Here is an 18,601-nt window from a genome sequence, read left to right as displayed (position 1 = left end):
TACCCACCCCCATGCTCTCTGTGGTGTGATTCCGTGTTTTCATTACCGCAGTGGACGTCCACTGTGTGGACACAGGCTGGAAATGGCCTACCCGAGTAATTGGGAGAGCAATGAGCCAATTGTTCTCTACAGCTGTTAACAGTGTAGGCATCCTGAAAAAACTGATACTTTTACACATTTTGCAGGCTGGTATGGACCACTGCCGGACTGGCCTATTTGTTAGGTTTGTCCAAAGGATAGTCTGGATCTGAATCCGAGAATAAGATAAGAAGAGAACACTGCAAATCCAAAATAACCTTTACACATACTGTATATATTCATAAATGTTCCAGATTCATATTCATACCTGGTTTCAGTTCCGTCACTTGGTCACCAACACTTTCAACCACTCCAGCGCCTTCATGGCCAAGAATAACTGGAAAATTTATATTTTTCATATCTCCATGCAACGCGTGATCGTCTGTCCGACATATTCCTGAACTAACTATCTGGATACAGATAATTTATATATAATTTTACTACTGAAGATTAATACTGTCACATTTTTAGAGCAGACTTTTTATAAAAGACTTTACAAATAATATGTGACAATGTACAGTACACAAACAGGGTTTTGAAAATGGTGGAAATGTTGAGAATAGTCAGTGCAGATTTCCCAGTTTGCAATGCAGTTATACAGTGGATATAAAAACGCTACACGCCCATTAAGATGTCAGCTTTTTTCATGAAAAAAAAAAAAACTTGGACACAGACAATGGAGAAATTAAGTCCTTATCTTCTCCACAACGGTGCTCCGAATTTGTCATGCAAGAGAATCAGGTCACAGTAAACCCACATCAGAGTTTGATCTGAGTGTCATTACCATAATTGGCCTGATTATTTCACTGAGAGAATATATGCTCGTGTGACCCCAGCCTAATAATAACAGATCTAAAAAACAAAAAAAATTCTCAGGTGCCAAGGTTTGTTGAATGGATTTAGGGTATTTTGAGGGTGCTGAATTCAAACATAGGATTACTTTTGCTGAATTGGTTCTAGTTTTTGCGGTAATTCATTCAAGACAATAATGCATTCCCCCAGTGCAACTTGTGTGTGTGATAACAATTGCAATAGCTTATGGTCTGTCTTTTGACTCCCTATCAGTGTCTTAGGTAATTAAATATGCCATAGAATTTTTTTTGTATTTCAATTTGTAGGCTCCGAATACTAGAAAAGCTTCTTTTCTTTTTGAAGCCAGAATTCTACTGTAATTACCGTAATTAACTGATATCCTTAAAAAAAAAAAAAAACAGACTGCTCTTAAATGCCAACCCAGTGGGGTCGGATTTTCATGGATTGTCAAAAAGGGGAAGGTGGAGAAGCTTTTGTTCCTCCACGTACGAAAGACACTGATGACAATTGGATCACATTCAAAGTCTTATCAAACTAATTGGTCAGTTTCTCTCGTGAGAAAAACAAACGCCTGAATGAGACCTTACTCCTAAATTGTGAAATATAAGTTGTTATATTGTTAAATTCCAAATAGAAAATCCTTCACAATGCAATGATATATTTTCTGGCTCTGGTTGTTTGTAGAAATTGATCATCAGATATTAAGACTGGGGTCAAACGAGTGTATGAAAAATTGTAAGAGATTCATCCAGACAGCACAACAGATTTTCCATATTGCCATCCATGAGACGTGCATGTGTCTGGTTTTTTTTTCCTTTTAACATCTGTTTGACATCCATTTTTATACATCAATATTTTAAAATATACATGATAAAATACAGTTTCCTAGCTGATAAAGGCAATACATTTGTTAAAATCGGAGGCTATACAAAAAATCTGTTTGAAGTTAGATTTTTTTTCTTCTTGCGCACCCATAGACTTGAATATTCGAGTCTCATCCAAAACTCAGAAGAGAATAGTGCATGCTGCGATTTATTTATTTTTTTAAAAAGACCAAGTGTGGGAAAAAAAGAAAAAGAAAAACAAAGAAAAATACTAATCTGAACAGTTCTATTGAATTACATTGGTCAGTGTGTTATCCTATTTTTACTCCGATAGCACATGTCCATAAAATACGCTCATCTGAATGAGCCCTTATATTGTTACAGGAAAGAGAATATATATATATATATATATATATATATATATATATATATATATATATATATATATATATATATATATATATATATATATATATATATTCTCTTTCCTGTATATACACATACACACACACACATATAGAGAGAGAGATACCTATAGAAAGAGATACATATCTATAATATAACGCTGGGAGCGTCACTCTGTCCGAAGCCTTTATAGACTGCGCAAGCGCCGGCGCAGTCTGGGCCTCACAGAGTGACGCTCCCAGGAGATCGCGGTATGTGTAAACACTGAACGCACACCGCGATCTCCAACAGAGAGTCAGGGACCGCCAGGAGGGTGAGTGTATTCACCTGTCCCCTGTTCCACCGCTGCGCACCGCCATCTTCCCGGTCCTCGGCCTGTGACGTTCAGTTCAGAGGGCGCGATGATGCGCTTAATGCGTGCCGGCGCCGCCCTCTGACTGACCAGTCACAGCCAGAGGACCGGGAAGATGGCGGCGCGCAGCGGTGGAACGGGGCCAGGTGAATATAGTAAGTGCTGGGGGGCCTGAGCTGGTGGCAATACCGGCACCTGACCCCCACAGCGCGCCGGTGTCCCCGCCTGCTCAGGCCCCCCAGCACTCGGCGCCCAGCGACGATAGGTGAGCATGTTTTTTTTTTTATATATATATATATATTGCAGCAGCATACGGGCCATATACAATGGAGCATCTTATGGGGGCAATAAACCATAATGGAGCAGTGTACGGGGGCATACACTGGAGCGTCTTATGGGGCCATAAACCATAATGGAGCAGTATATGGGGGCATATAGTATGGAGCATCTTATGGGGGCCATAAACCTTTATGCAACAGCGTACGGGGCATACACTATGGAGCATCCTATGGGGGCCATAAACCATAATGGAGCAGAGTACAGGGGCATATACAATGGAGCATCTTATGGGGCCATAAACCATAATGGAGCAGTGTACGGGGGCATATACCATGGAGCATCTTATGGGGGCCATAAACCTTTATGGAACAGTGTACGGGGCATACACTATGGAGCATCTTATGGTGGCCATAAACCTTTATGGAGCAGTGTACTGGGGCATATACTATGGAGCATTTTATGGGGGCCATAAACCTTTATGGAGCAGCGTATAGGGCATATGGATGGGAGCAGCAAATTAAAGAACGGTGGCGCAGGATGGGAGCAGCACATGACAGAACGGGGGCGCAGGATGGGAGCAGCACATGACAGATCGGGGGCACAGGATGAGAGCAGCAAATGACAGGATGGGGACGCAGGATGGAGCAGCACATACCAGGATGGAGACCATATAACAATATAAATGCTCGCCACCCGGGCGTAGAACGGGTTCAATAGCTAGTTATATATACAGTGGGGCAAAAAAGTATTTAGTCAGTCAGCAATAGTGCAAGTTCCACCACTTAAAAAGATGAGAGGCGTCTGTAATTTACATCATAGGTAGACCTCAACTATGGGAGACAAACTGAGAAAAAAAAATCCAGAAAATCACATTGTCTGTTTTTTTAACATTTTATTTGCATATTATGGTGGAAAATAAGTATTTGGTCAGAAACAAACAATCAAGATTTCTGGCTCTCACAGACCTGTAACTTCTTCTTTAAGAGTCCCCTCTTTCCTCCACTCATTACCTGTAGTAATGGCACCTGTTTAAACTTGTTATCAGTATAAAACGACACCTGTGCACACCCTCAAACAGTCTGACTCCAAACTCCACTATGGTGAAGACCAAAGAGCTGTCAAAGGACACCAGAAACAAAATTCTAGCCCTGCACCAGGTTGGGAAGACTGAATCTGCAATAGCCAACCAGCTTGGAGTGAAGAAATCAACAGTGGGAGCAATAATTAGAAAATGGAAGACATACAAGACCACTGATAATCTCCCTCGATCTGGGGCTCCACGCAAAATCCCACCCCGTGGGGTCAGAATGATCACAAGAACGGTGAGCAAAAATCCCAGAACCACGCGGGGGGACCTAGTGAATGAACTGCAGAGAGCTGGGACCAATGTAACAAGGCCTATCATAAGTAACACACTACGCCACCATGGACTCAGATCCTGCAGTGCCAGACGTGTCCCACTGCTTAAGCTAGTACATGTCCGGGCCCGTCTGAAGTTTGCTAGAGAGCATTTGGATGATCCAGAGGAGTTTTGGGAGAATATCCTATGGTCTGATGAAACCAAACTGGAACTGTTTGGTAGAAACACAACTTGTCGTGTTTGGAGGAAAAAGAATACTGAGTTGCATCCATCAAACACCATACCTACTGTAAAGCATGGTGGTGGAAACATCATGCTTTGGGGCTGTTTCTCTGCAAAGGGGCCAGGACGACTGATCCGGGTACATGAAAGAATGAATGGGGCCATGTATCGTGAGATTTTAAGTGCAAACCTCCTTCCATCAGCAAGGGCATTGAAGATGAAACGTGGCTGGGTCTTTCAACATGACAATGATCCAAAGCACACCGCCAGGGCAACGAAGGAGTGGCTTCGTAAGAAGCATTTCAAGGTCCTGGAGTGGCCTAGCCAGTCTCCAGATCTCAACCCTATAGAAAACCTTTGGAGGGAGTTGAAAGTCCGTGTTGCCAAGCAAAAAGCCAAAAACATCACTGCTCTAGAGGAGATCTGCATGGAGGAATGGGCCAACATACCAACAACAGTGTGTGGCAACCTTGTGAAGACTTACAGAAAACGTTTGACCTCTGTCATTGCCAACAAAGGATATATTACAAAGTATTGAGATGAAATTTTGTTTCTGACCAAATACTTATTTTCCACCATAATATGCAAATAAAATGTTAAAAAAACAGACAATGTGATTTTCTGGATTTTTTTTTCTCAGTTTGTCTCCCATAGTTGAGGTCTACCTATGATGTAAATTACAGACGCCTCTCATCTTTTTAAGTGGTGGAACTTGCACTCTTGCTGACTGACTAAATACTTTTTTGCCCCACTGTATATTCCTACTATATAATTGTCTAAGGGTCACTTCCTTCTTTCTGTCACGGATATTCATTGGTCGCGGCCTCAGTCTTTCATGGAAATCCAAGTCACTGATTGGTCACGGCAAAACAGCCACGACCAATCAGCAACGGGCACAGTCCGGAAGAAAATGGCTGCTCCTTCCTCCCCACAGTCAGTGCCCGCTCCATACTCCCCTCCAGTCAGCCCTCACACAGGGTTAATGGCAGCGCTAATGGACCGCGTTATGCCGCGGTGTAACGCACTCCATTAACGCTGCTATTAACCCTGTGTGATCAACTTTTTTACAATTGATGCTGCCTATGCAGCCTCAATAGTAAAAAAAATCTAATGTTAAAAATAATTTAAAAAAAATTAAAAATCATCATATACTCACATTCCGGCGCCTTTCCCGCTCCTCGTGACGCTCCGGTGACCACTCCATGCAAGCAGCAGGTTCCGGTGGCAAGGATGGTATGCAACAAGGACCTGCCATGACTTCACGGTCATGTGACCGTGACGTCATCACAGGTCCTACGAAAAAGACCTGCCATGACGTCACGGTCATGTGACCGTGACGTCATCACAGGTCCTGCGCCCATACCAACCCTGGGACCGGAAGCTGCTGCGTGCACCACACACAGGGCCAAGACTTCAACGGAGGGTGAGTATATGTTTATTTTTTATTTTAAGTCTGTATACTACATGGCTCTGTGCTGTATACTCCGTCGCTGTGCAATGTACTACGTGGCTGGGCAACATACTACGTGTCTGGGAAATATACTACTTGGACATGCATATTCTGGAATACCCGATGCGTTAGAATATGGCCACCATCTAGTGTATGTGTATGTATATATATATATATGTGTGTGTTTGTACAGTGTTATCATATTCTATGCCTGAAGAGGAGACCTGAGTAGTCTCGAAAGCTTCCAATTTGTTACCTTTTTTATGGCTAACTGAAAAGATGGTATCAACCACTGAGGACTCTCAAATCTAAATATTTTTCCCCTTGTATTCTGTAATACAGACTGGGCGAATATAACAGAATTACTTAATCATCTGTTTAGCATAGAAGCATGGAGTGATTAGGTTGGGTAAATTATACAAGTACTATTAAGACAGGTTTTCACTATTTATATTATATATATTGGGTGATAACAAGGTAGTCTGGTATTTAATGGGGTATTCTGGCATTATATAAAAAAAAAACACTTCTTTTGAAAGTATGCAGTATAAAGTGAAAAATACCGTATAAAGTTGTTAAATATTTTCTGTAGTTTCCCAACTCACTCCCCACTTACTGGCTAACAATTATGTATATACCGTAATTTGCTAAATAACCTTCTGTCTAGGCTAACAGCCTGTAATTCCACTTCACTTTGCTCAGTTTCAGCACTAGGAGTTATAGGCGGGAGTAAAGGGAGACTAAAGAGAGAAGCTCAGTCATGGGGGGGCACAATATGAAATGCACAAAACTGTGAAGACTGCAGAGAAGGAGAATAGCCTGAAGAGACATCAGCAATGTAAGATGGGAACCATCTCCTGCCCACATGGTCTGTGGCTGAAGCGGATAGGGAACAACAATGTCTGTGGTGACGTATTAGCATTGTACTGTTGAAGTGTAATGACCCTGCAGACTTATTTTTGAGTTTCTCTTCTAAATGCTGGATTGCCACTTTAATTAGAGAGCTGGTAGCAGTAAACCGAATGTTCTCAAAGTGAAAAAGGTCTCGCTATAGCTTTACAGAAACTAAATATATTACCTTTATCCTAACTTCATTGGCTTTTGGTGGCTGCACCTCAATTTCTTCAATGGTCAGTGGCTGTTGTGCACTCCAAGCAATAGCGGCCCTGCACTTTATAACCTGCAATACATAAAATGGTTACATATATGAAAAATATATATCTTTGTACCTTGTTAGCCAGTAGATAGAAGAAAATGTTAAGATTTAAGAGTCCTCATTAGTTGATACCTTTTAATAGCTAACTGAAAAGATGGTAACAAATTGCAAGCTTTCGAGACTACTCAGGTCTCTTCATCAGGCAGAGAGTAACACAAAATCAGAAGAGTCACGTATTTATACACAACAGGACACAGCAATAATGCAATAGGTAAGACAAGTGAGCCAAACTATCAGTATGGCAGAGGGAGAAATAGTTGTGGCCATAAATATTGGATAAGATAAGGAGTGTGAAAGTTTTATGGTCTTGTGATTGAGGTCTGGGCCATGGTTGTGATGCCCCCAAATGGTTTTAGGAACACTACACCACTAATCCCATCCCTAACTTATCTCTTCAATCTATCACTAACTTCTGGTACCTTCCCCTCTGCTTTCAAACATGCTACAATCACACCTATCCTCAAAAAGCCATCCCTTGACCTGAGCGCTATGTCCAGCTACTGCCCCATATCTTGGCTCCCATTTGCTTCCTAACTACTTGAGCAGCACGTCCACGCTGAAGTTTCCTCTCACCTGGCATCCAACTCTCTCTTTGACCGCCTACAATCTGGCTTCCGTCCCCACCATTGCACTGAGACTGCACTGACCAAACTTACGAAATACTTACTTACAGCCAAAGCTAAAAGACAATTCTCTATACTCCTCCTTCTAGACCGGTCCTCTGCTTTTGACACAGTTGACCACTGTCTCCTACTACAGATCCTCTCTTCCTTTGGTGTTAAAAACCTCGCCCTATCCTGGATCTCCTCATACCTTACCAGCCGCACATTTAGTGTTTCCTACTCCCATTCTACCTCATCATCTCGCCCCCTCTGTTGGTGTCCCTCAAGGCTCTGTCCTAGGACCCCTTCTCAATCTATACCCTTGGCCTGGGACAACTCAAAGTCCTATGGCTTCCAGAAACATCTATATGCCGATGACACTCAGATCTACCTCTCTGGCCCAGATGTCACCTCTCTGCTGTCCAGAATCCCAGAGTATCTATCAGCCATATCCTCCTTCTCCTCTCGCTTCCTCAAACTCCATGTGGACAAATCTGAACTAATTATCTTTCCTCCGTCTCGCACACCTTTCCTACCTGATATATCTATCACAATAGATGAATTCATACTTCCCCTGTCCCGGTAATCCGCTGCCTCAGAGTAACCCTTGACTCTTGCCTCTCCTTTAAACCGCACATCCAAGCTCTAGCCACCTCCTGTCGCATCCAGCTCAAAAACATTTCCAGAATGCGTCCTTTCCTCAACCCTCACTCTACCAAAATGCTTGTGCATGCCCTAATCATCTCCCGCCTCAACTACTGCAACATCCTCCTCTGTGGCCTACCTTTTAACACTCTGGCACCCCTCCAGTCCATCCTTAACTCTGCTGCCCGACTAATTAATCTCTCTCCTCGCTACACTCCTGCTTCCCCTCTCTGCAAATCCCTTCACTGGCTCCCAATTTCCCAGCGTATCTAGTTTAAGCTACTAACACTGACTTACAAAGCCATCCATAACTTTTCTCCTCCGTATATTTCCGAACTAATCTCTCAATATCTTCCCTCATGTAATCTCCGGTCCTCCTAAGACCTCCTTCTCTCCTCCATGCATATTCGCTCCTCACCCAATCGCCTCCAAGACTTCTCCCGAATATCCCCCATCATCTGCAATTCTTTGCCCCAACACGTCCAGTTATCCAAAACATTTGGATCCTTCAAACAAAACCTGAAAACCTCTCTCTTCAAAGAAGCTTACAAACTCTAATGACCACACTGCCACCTCAACACCATCGGAGCTACTGCAACCACTGATCTGCTGTCTCCTTCCCCACAATCCTGTAGAATGTAAGCCCGCACGGGCAGGGTCCTCTTCCCTCTCTATCAGTCTGTCATTGTTAGTTTTGTTTACTGTAAGTGATATTTGTATTTTGATATAACCCTGTCTAATGTACAGCACCATGGAATGAATAATAATATTTATATAGCACCATTATTATTATAATAATAATAAGAGCACATTCCTTAGTTGATGTAGAAAGACATAAATCCATGCGATACAGTAGTGACACAGCAGTTTTCCACCACATATGGGGTATCAGTGTACTCAGGGGAAATTGCACAACAATTTTAGTTGTCCATTTTCTCCTGTTACCCTTGTGAAAAAGATGTTTTTATTTTCATGGCTCAACATTATACATTTGTGTATCACATAGGGGATCAAAGTACTCAACACACATCTAGTTAATTGAGGAATGGGGTCACTTGTGGGAGGTTTCCACTGCTTAGGCACAACAGGGGCTCTCCAAAACCCGACATGGTATCCGCTCCCGATTCCAGCCAATTTTGCTTTCAAAAAGCCAAATGGTGCTCCTTCCCTCCCACGCCCTGCCGTGCGCCCAAACAGTGGTTTTCCCCCACATATCGGGCATCAGCAAAGTCAGGAGAAATTGCACAATCATTTTAGGAGTCAATTTTCTCGTGTTATCCTTGTGAAAATAAAGAAATTGGGACTAAATTAAAATTAATGTGAGAAAAAGTTAAATGTTCATTTTTTATTTCCACATTTCATTAATTCATGTGAAGCACCTGAAGGGTTAATAAACTCCTTGAATGTGGTTTTGAGAACCTTGAGGGGTGCAGTTTTTAGAATGGCAACACTTTAGGGCATTTTCTCTCATATAAATCCTTCAAAGTCACTTCAAATATATGTGGTCCCTAAAAAAAATGGTTTTGTAAATTTTGTTGGAAAAAATGATAAATCGCTGGTCAAATGTTAACGCTGATAACATCCTAATAAAAAAAAAATAATGTTTACAAAATTGTGCTGATGTAAAGTAGACATGTGGGAAATGTTATCTATCAACTATTTTGATTGGCATAATGCTTTGATTTAAGGGCACAAAAAATAAAAATTTTCCACATTTTTGCCAAGTTTCTGTTTATTTCATAAATAAACGCAAGTCATATCGAAGAAATGTTATCATTACCATAAAGTACAATATGTCAGGAGAAAATAGGCTCAGAATCACTGGGATCCGTTGATACATTCCAGAGTTATTACTACATAAAGTGACAGTGGTCAGAATTGTAAAAATTGGCCTGGTCATTAAGGTCAAAATTGGCTCGGTTCCGAAGGGATTAATTTGGGTAGGCCCCAAAACATTGTGAATGAATAAGAAAACAAAGGAATTGCAGTGGAGTCTAACAATGACTGGGTGCAGCTGGTCTCCTATATTCAGCCAAAAGGAACAGAAATCCTGTGGGATCCATACCCGTTTCATTTTAATGAATGCGAGCATGCCATCGTTGGCAGGGGACAGGCATCTGCATTTGTCTGTCATCACACCTCCTGACGTGCTAAACACTTGTTTCAACAATACACTTTCACCAGGGCAGGCCAACACTTCCAAGGCATAAAAGGGCAAGCTCAGGGATGTGTGGAATTTGGAGACCAAGAAGTTAAATGGGCCAGCCCCATCAGTAAATCAATATGTGGAGATGTGGGGACACATACTCTTCAGCCATGCTGTTGAAACTGTCTTGTTCATGGATTTGATCCCCAGCTTCACTTTCTGCCGAGCCACAGGAGACACACCTTTTCTCTGGGTATTTGGGTTCTGTTTTCTGGCTGCGGTCTGTCTAGCTTAACACAGGTGTTTTCATTTGTCCACCTATCACCTTTTGGGTGCAGCTCGATATTCGGTCCCCCAGCGGGTGTTTCCTGCTGTTGATAGAACATTTAAATGAATCTGACATTGTATTGATGTTTGGAGCTAGTCTGTGAGCTTTGAGCTAAGGATTTTGGGGAGACAGACTTGAAAAACCAGGAAAAATCAGAGCCTCCTGCTGCTCTCTTTTCTGCTGGGGTCTTGGCCTCTTCCTCTCCTTCCTGAGCAACAGGGCCATCTTGCTCCCAACAATTACATTACCACCACTGGCAGTGTCACCAAGCATCTCCACACCATTCAATTGATGGGTTAAGCTGTACATTCCTCAAACACTGGATCCCATATTCTACATGTGACCTTACAAGTGATTTCTAAAGGGCTAACGATACGTTGGGATCACGGTAAACACAATACATGGTTCCCAGCCACCGCAAAATTTGCACTTTAAAAAAAAAAAAAACTGTAAATTTTTATTAGGCCGGCGTCACACTCTGCGTAAAACAATACGGTCCGTAATTTACGGCCGTAATACGCAGAAAAGTCCCCAAAATAGTGGTCCGTATCTCCTCCATAGGCAGGGTGTGTCAGCGTATTTTGCGCATGGCATCCTCCGTATGTAATCCGTATGGCATCCTGGTAAACCACCTGAAGACCCTCGCTCTGTAACAAAGGAAAAATAAAAAAACAACAATATCTCATACCTTCCGATGATCTGTCACGTCCCACGATGTAAATCCATCTGAAGGGGTTAAATTATTTTACAGGCAGGAGCTCTGCTATAATGCAGCTGTGCTCCTGCCTGTAAAACCCCAGCGAATAAATGGAAAGTAGGTCAATGACCTGTAGTTACCTTCATTCGCGGTTATGCGCCCTCTGCTGGTTGTCCTCATATGAATTCGAGCGTGGGAACTTTTCAGAATATTTTCCCAGCCTCGAGGTCATATGAGGACAACCAGCAGAGGGCGCATCACCGCGAATGAAGGTGTTTTTTAACCATTTCATACAATTGGATTAATAATGGATAGGTGTCATAATTGACTCCTCTCCATTATTAATCTGGCTTAATGTCACCTTACAATAGCAAGGTGGCTTTAACCCCTCATTACCCCATATCCCACCACTACACGGGAATGGGAAGAGAGTGGCCAAGTGCCAGAACAGATGTGCCTTTTCTGGGGTGGCTGGGGGCAGATGTTTTTAGCCAGAGGGGGTAACCTTGGACCCAATAACCATGGACCCTCTCCAGGCTATTAATATCTGCCCTCAGTCGCTGGCTTTACTACTCTAGTGGAGAAAATTGCGCGGGAGCCCACGCCAATTTTTTCCACCATTTAACCCTTTAATTTAATAGCTAGAGCGCCCAAATTTTGCACATACACACTACAAACATTAGTAGTGTGGAATATGCAAAAAAAATGTGAATATGAGATGGTTTACTGTATGTAAATCATGTCTCATATCATGTCGGGTTTAGGAAGGAGATAGCAAAAGTCGGCAATTGAATTACCGGCTTTAAAGCTATCTTGCGCTGGATGAAATATTAATATATATACATATATGTGTCTCAGTGACATATATATATCTATAATATAACGCTGGGAGCGTCACTCTGTCCGAAGCCTTTATAGACTGCGCAGGCGCAAGCGCCGGCGCAGTCTGGCCCCCACAGAGTGACGCTCCCAGGAGATCGCGGTATGCGTCAGCACTGAACGCATACCGCGATCTCCACCGGAGAGTCAGGGACCGCCAGGAGAGTAAGTATATTCACCTTTCCCCGTTCTGCTGTGACAGTTCAGAGGGCGCGATGACGCGCATAATGCGCGCCAGCGCCGCCCTCTGACTTACCAGTCACAGGCAGAGGAGCCGGAGTGTGTCTTCAAGAAAATGGCGCCGGAAAGCGCGGACTGCGCAGGCGCCGATTCCTGCTGCCGGAATTGGCGCCTGCGCAGTCCGCGCTTTCCAGCGCCATTTTCTTGAAGACACACTCCAGCTCCACTGCAGGTGTGTCTTCAAGAAAATGGCGCCGGAAAGCACGGACTGCGCAGGCGCCGATTCCTGCTGCCGGAATCGGCGCCTGCGCAGTCCGCGCTTTCCGGCGCCATTTTCTTGAAGACACACCTGCAGTGGAGCCGGACGATAGGCGAGTATGGTATTTTTTTTTTTATATGGCAGCAGCATACAGGGGCATACACACTGGAGCGTCTTATGGGGGCATATAATACAATGGTGGTGCAGGATGGGAGCAGCGCATGACAGAACGGGCGCAGGATGGCAGCAGCACATGACAGAACGGGCGCAGGATGGCAGCAGCACGACAGAACGGGCGCAGGATGGCAGCAGCACATGACAGAACGGGCGCAGGATGGCAGCAGCACATGACAGAACGGGCGCAGGATGGCAGCAGCACATGACAGAACGGGGGCGCAGGATGGGAGCAGCACATGACAGAACGGGGGCGCAGGATGGGAGCAGCACATGACAGAACGGGCGCAGGATGGCAGCAGCACATGACAGAACGGGCGCAGGATGGCAGCAGCACATGACAGAACGGGGGCGCAGGATGGGAGCAGCACATGACAGAACGGGGGCGCAGGATGGGAGCAGCACATGACAGAACGGGGGCGCAGGATGGGAGCAGCACATGACAGAACGGGCGCAGGATGGCAGCAGCACATGACAGAACGGGGGCGCAGGATGGGAGCAGCACATGACAGAACGGGGGCGCAGGATGGGAGCAGCACATGACAGAACGGGGGCGCAGGATGGGAGCAGCACATGACAGAACGGGGGCGCAGGATGGGAGCAGCACATGACAGAACGGGGGCGCAGGATGGGAGCAGCACATGACAGAACGGGGGCGCAGGATGGGAGCAGCACATGACAGAACGGGGGCGCAGGATGGGAGCAGCACATGACAGAACGGGGGCGCAGGATGGAGCAGCACATGACAGGATGGGGACGCAGGATGGAGCAGCACATGACAGGATGGGGACGCAGGATGGAGCAGCACATACCAGGATGGAGACCATATACCAATATAAATGCTCGCCACCCAGGCGTAGAACGGGTTCAATAGCTAGTGTATATATATATATATATATATATATATATATATATATATACACACTATGTGTACACATAGCATAACACATGTGTACATGTGTGACATAAGCTGTCAGTGTGATTTTACTGTACACCGCACTGAATTGCCAGCTTTTCTCTCCAACACCGCTGCGTATTTCTCGCAAGTCACACTGCTGGTCCGTGTGTAATCCGTATTTTTCTCGCCCCCATAGGCTTTCATTGGCGATTTTTTTGGCGCAGTACGGTGACAAACGCAGCATGCTGCGATTTTCTATGGCTGTAGAAGACCGTATAATAGGGATCCGTTAAATACGGCTGATAGGCCCTGGGCCATAGAGAATCATTGGGCCGTGTGTTATGCATATTTTACAGATGTATTTTCTGCGCTCATACGTCCGTAAAACTCGCCAGTGTGCCGCGGGCCTTAATGTTTTATCAATTATTCACAAATAAAGTCAAAAGCAGCTTTCACAGTACAAAACAGAGGAAATTAGGAGTCTATAACTCTCCAACATGCCTACTGGATAAACCTAAACAGTTTATCGAACATGTACCCTATTGTGAACAAACAGACAGGACATACACCAAAAGGAAAGGAGGGGAAGGGGAGAGAGCATGTGTCAAAGGGAGGAAGGATTAAGCTTCAAGTACTTTCAAGTACTGATTTAATCCATTCTCTAAACTCTGCACAGCGCACAGGACCACAGCATGACGGCCAGAAGAGGAGGACTCCTGCAGTAATCCAGCAGGGGAGCACAAGCTTGGGACATCCCCCATGGTGGAGACATGGCCCCAGTCATCTCAGCAGCAGCATGACCCGAAGGCCTCTCACCGTTCTCTCCAACATCATCTCCAGCATATCCCGCCTGATCCTGAACCACCTTCTACATGAAGCAAGATGGCGCCCGGACTCCAGCGGCGCCCTGATCCCGGAGGAGGAAGGCGTCCAGGGCCGTTGCGGGACCCGTGGATGCCGCTCCAGAGAGCTCCATATTCCTGGATTTCCTGGGACCCATCAGGTGAGGTGAAGCACCAGTGCAGGGTGCTACAGCCACAAATCCGTTGTGCCCAGCGGAAGCTCCACATCCGCACACGCCGGCATCAGGACACGCCCCCCCCCAAAAAAAAAAAAATGCACTTTTAGCAGGAGACTGGGTGGAAGACAAAGCAAAGGGACTGAAGGCACCCTCAGTCAACCAATCTAAAACCACCTCTACTTGTTCTGGCCTCACCATTCATCGAATGTTACTTGGGCCTACGAAATGACACAGAATGTCCTGTTGCCTTCTTGCCGGTGATTCATTTGTGCGTGTAGCAGGCGCAGATCGACCACATTGCTCTCACCTTCCAGTAGCTATATCACCAGCAACATTTACTATTTGATGCTCTCTTCATTGTTTTCAACCCCCCCAAAAAAAATTTTGAATACTACACTGCCTGTATACAGAGAGAGTGGTCAGCAGATGACTACATTGACTGTTTTGAGAGTTACCTCCCCCCCACCAAGAAAAAAAAAAAAAAAAACAACACACTAAAAATGTGTTGGATACCTCCTCCTAATACGCTTATTCCATCTACACCGACCTCTCCTCCATTTGTACCTCCACCTCCTGGTTCAAGATTATTTTTTCTTTGTTTTTTTATTCTCTGTTACTTTAAGGCCATGTTCACACGATCCTTTTTTTCATGCGGAATTGCCGCGATTTTCCCGCTGCGGGTCCGCAGCTGTTTTCCATGCAGGGTACATTACATTGTACCCTATGGAAAACAGGAACTGCTGTGCCCACAATGCGGAAAATCAAAAAAAAAAGCCGCGCTGAATAGCTGCGGGAAAAAAGAAGTACCATGTCACTTCTTTTTTCGGAGCCGCAGCGGTTCTGCACCCATTGACCTCCATTGTGAGGTCAAACCCGCAGTAAAACCCGCAGATGAAAAAAATATCTGCGGGTTTTACTGCGGTTTGTGGTGCAGAACCGCTGCAGCAGGAAGTGCGGGGAAGCGTGCGGAAGTGCGTGGGCGGAGTGTGGCTGCCCCCCCGTGCTCCGATCCCGCCCCCCCGTGCTCCAATCCCACCGCCCCGTGCTCTGATGCCCCCCCGTGCCCTAATCTCCCCCCCTTATACTTACCCGGCGTCCCGGTGTCCGTCCGGCCGTCTTCTCCCTGGGCGCCGCCATCTTGCAAAATGGCGAGCGCATGCGCAGTGCGCCCGCCGAATCTGCCGGCCGGCAGATTCATTCCACAGTGCATTTTCATCACTGAGATATAACCTATCTCAGTGATCAAAATAAAAAAAAATAGTAAATGACACCCCCCCCCTTTGTCACCCCCATAGGTAGGGACAATAAAAAAATTAAGAATTTTTTTTTTTCCACTAAGGTTAGAATAGGGTTAGGGGTAGGGTTAGGGGTAGGGCTAGGGTTAGGGTTAGGGGTAGGGTATTTTCAGCCATTTTAACCCTAAAAAACTTCCTAGAAAACACACAGACTCTGCATAGAAAACTGCATAAAAAAAGGATAAAAAAAAGGATCAAAAAACGCATCAAAAAAAGGACAAAAAAAGGACCAAAAAAAGGACCTGCGTTTTCTGCCAAGAGCTGCAGTTTTTTAAAAAACAGTCCTGAAAAAAAAAAGGATGGAAATCAGGAACGTGTGAACATACCCTAAGACCTTTTCCTGTCCACATTTGTTTACGTGCCGTTAGAAGCCTGTAGGGCTGGGTTCAGAAAGAGCAGGGATGCACGGAATGTGCAAAAAGCGCCGCCACAGCTTGCGTTATAGAGAATGGAGGTAAAATAGAGCTTAATTAGAGTGCTGTAATGGTGGGGCAATGGCCGCACATCAGGATGTAGCATCCAGAAGCTGAAAGCGCTGGTGTTCGGGGTGAGGGGCACTGCCTCCAGACACGGTATCCAGCGCTTTCAGCTTGTCCATACTTAACTGTATGTCATAGTCAAATACAAGAAAGTATAAAAAATAAAGCAACTTGAATTAAAATATGCAACAGCAAAAAGAGGTAGAAGTGTGTTTCCTGCCAACACTCCATATTTGCAGCAGAAACATCTACTGCAAACACTGAACATATGGACACATTTAATGTACTTAAAAAAGCCACTCACTGCATTGAGCTACCAAATGAACTGCAGCCTGGGCTTTCACAGACATCACATCCTGAGCAAAATCTATTTCATTTTCATTCTCTTTTGCACTGGAATGTAACTCATTGTACCATGTAACACTGCAAATTCCCTGCTCTTACTTTTCCTGCAGTCTCCATTTTTCCAACAGGCCTTCCTCCTTCGCAGTAGTAGTAGTACTAGTAGTAATCAGCCACGTCTGTTGCATACAGATTTTCTTGCTGAACCCACCCTCCATCACATGATGTAAATTCCAGCAGCTGCTGCTCATGAATTCTACAGCGCTCAGTACATATTTGCACAATAAGTTGTGGCATCAGATAGTTTATTCGATAATTATCTTGACAGGTCTCACCAACGTGAGGAAAGCTCAAGATCAAAACTAGAACATACTTAGTGCTAATTGTGATAATTAGGCTTTATATTAGGAAGGCTTAAAGCCAAATCTGCAAACATAAACTAAGAACATAGCCTCGTGAGATGATAGCCTCGATTCTACAGTAGCTTTCCATGCGTTTACAGTACAATGTAAACCTATGGAAAACGCAAAACGCAGTGCACATGCTGCAGAAAAAAATGCGCAGAAACGTAGCGTTTTATTTTCTGCAGCATGTCAATTCTTTCTGCGGATTCAATAGGAATCCACAGGTGTAAAACCGCAGGTGGAATCCACACAAAACCGCAGTAAATCCGCAGGAAAAACGCAGTGCCTTTTACCTGCGGATTTATGAAATCCACTGCGGAAAAATCCGCAGAGCTAAAAAATACGTGTGCACATACCCTTATTCATTAAGAGATATGCGCCCCTTACTGAATCATGGCGCAGACAGACGGCCATATTTCTCATCGCATCCAAGTGCACGGACTGGCCAGTACCTCTCCTGACATGAGAATGACGACTTTCTCTGCAGGTGTCACGTTCAGGTGAGGAGAGCGGATGGTCAGTCCGAGGATTGCGATGCGAGAAATACGTCCGCCTATCTAGGCTCTCAGGCTGGAGACACACTAGCGATTTTAAAATCAGTCAGTTTTTGATGCAGGAGAGTCAGTCGAGTATAATACAAGTGTCATGTGAGTGTCACCCGTTTTTAATGCGAGTACAATCCGATTTTTCACACCTAGCATCCGATTTATATCCGAATGCAGTGTGATTGCTATTTGTCTGCGATGAGCTTTTAGATAGAGAAATTCTTTAAGTTATTTACACATAATTTTCAAAGGAAATATTCTTCAAAACATATATATATATATATATATATATATATATATATATATACACAGTGGGTACGGAAAGTATTCAGACCCCTGTCACGTACCCACTTCTCGGCACGCAACTTGTGGCTGCGCATGCAAGGGTTAATCTATCTCCCCTCTCTCAGTCTAGCATTCAACCTCTGTCCTATGCTGTAATGGGAGCACAAATCACACACCACCCAGGCCACACACCCGCTCATACATGCTGCCACCACTCACCGAACACACGGGCGATGAGTCCCGGAAATATTACTACTACTGTTTGCCAATCATAAGGCTCACACAGTTTAAGGCTATGGATTCTTTAGAACATGCAAGGTTCAATTTGTTAAAGTTTTATGCCTTAATACAAAAAGGTACAGTGCTTACAATAAAAAGGGTATAGAAATATGGTAATAAAAAGACATACAAATATACAAAACA

The 18,601-nt window shown here is 44.5% G+C and overlaps 1 protein-coding gene across 1 annotated transcript in view; it reads right to left on the bottom strand.

Annotated features, from left to right (window-relative positions):
* Window positions 1-17,155, bottom strand: part of LOC138655717 (alcohol dehydrogenase 1-like) — a 76,038-nt gene extending 58,883 nt beyond the window's left edge. Inside the window, exons 1-3 of the mRNA XM_069743617.1 lie at window positions 17,047-17,155; window positions 6,862-6,963; window positions 347-488 (exon numbers count right to left, since the gene is read on the bottom strand). Of these exons, the coding sequence (XP_069599718.1) occupies window positions 347-488; window positions 6,862-6,963; window positions 17,047-17,064 (262 nt within the window). The 5' untranslated portion in view covers window positions 17,065-17,155. The remainder of the gene's footprint in view (window positions 1-346; window positions 489-6,861; window positions 6,964-17,046) is intronic.
* Window positions 17,156-18,601: the final 1,446 nt, after the last annotated feature.

The sequence above is a fragment of the Ranitomeya imitator genome, chromosome 1, assembly GCF_032444005.1.
Source record: "Ranitomeya imitator isolate aRanImi1 chromosome 1, aRanImi1.pri, whole genome shotgun sequence".
NCBI lineage: Eukaryota > Metazoa > Chordata > Amphibia > Anura > Dendrobatidae > Ranitomeya > Ranitomeya imitator.
This window is presented reverse-complemented; position numbering and strand designations above follow the sequence as displayed.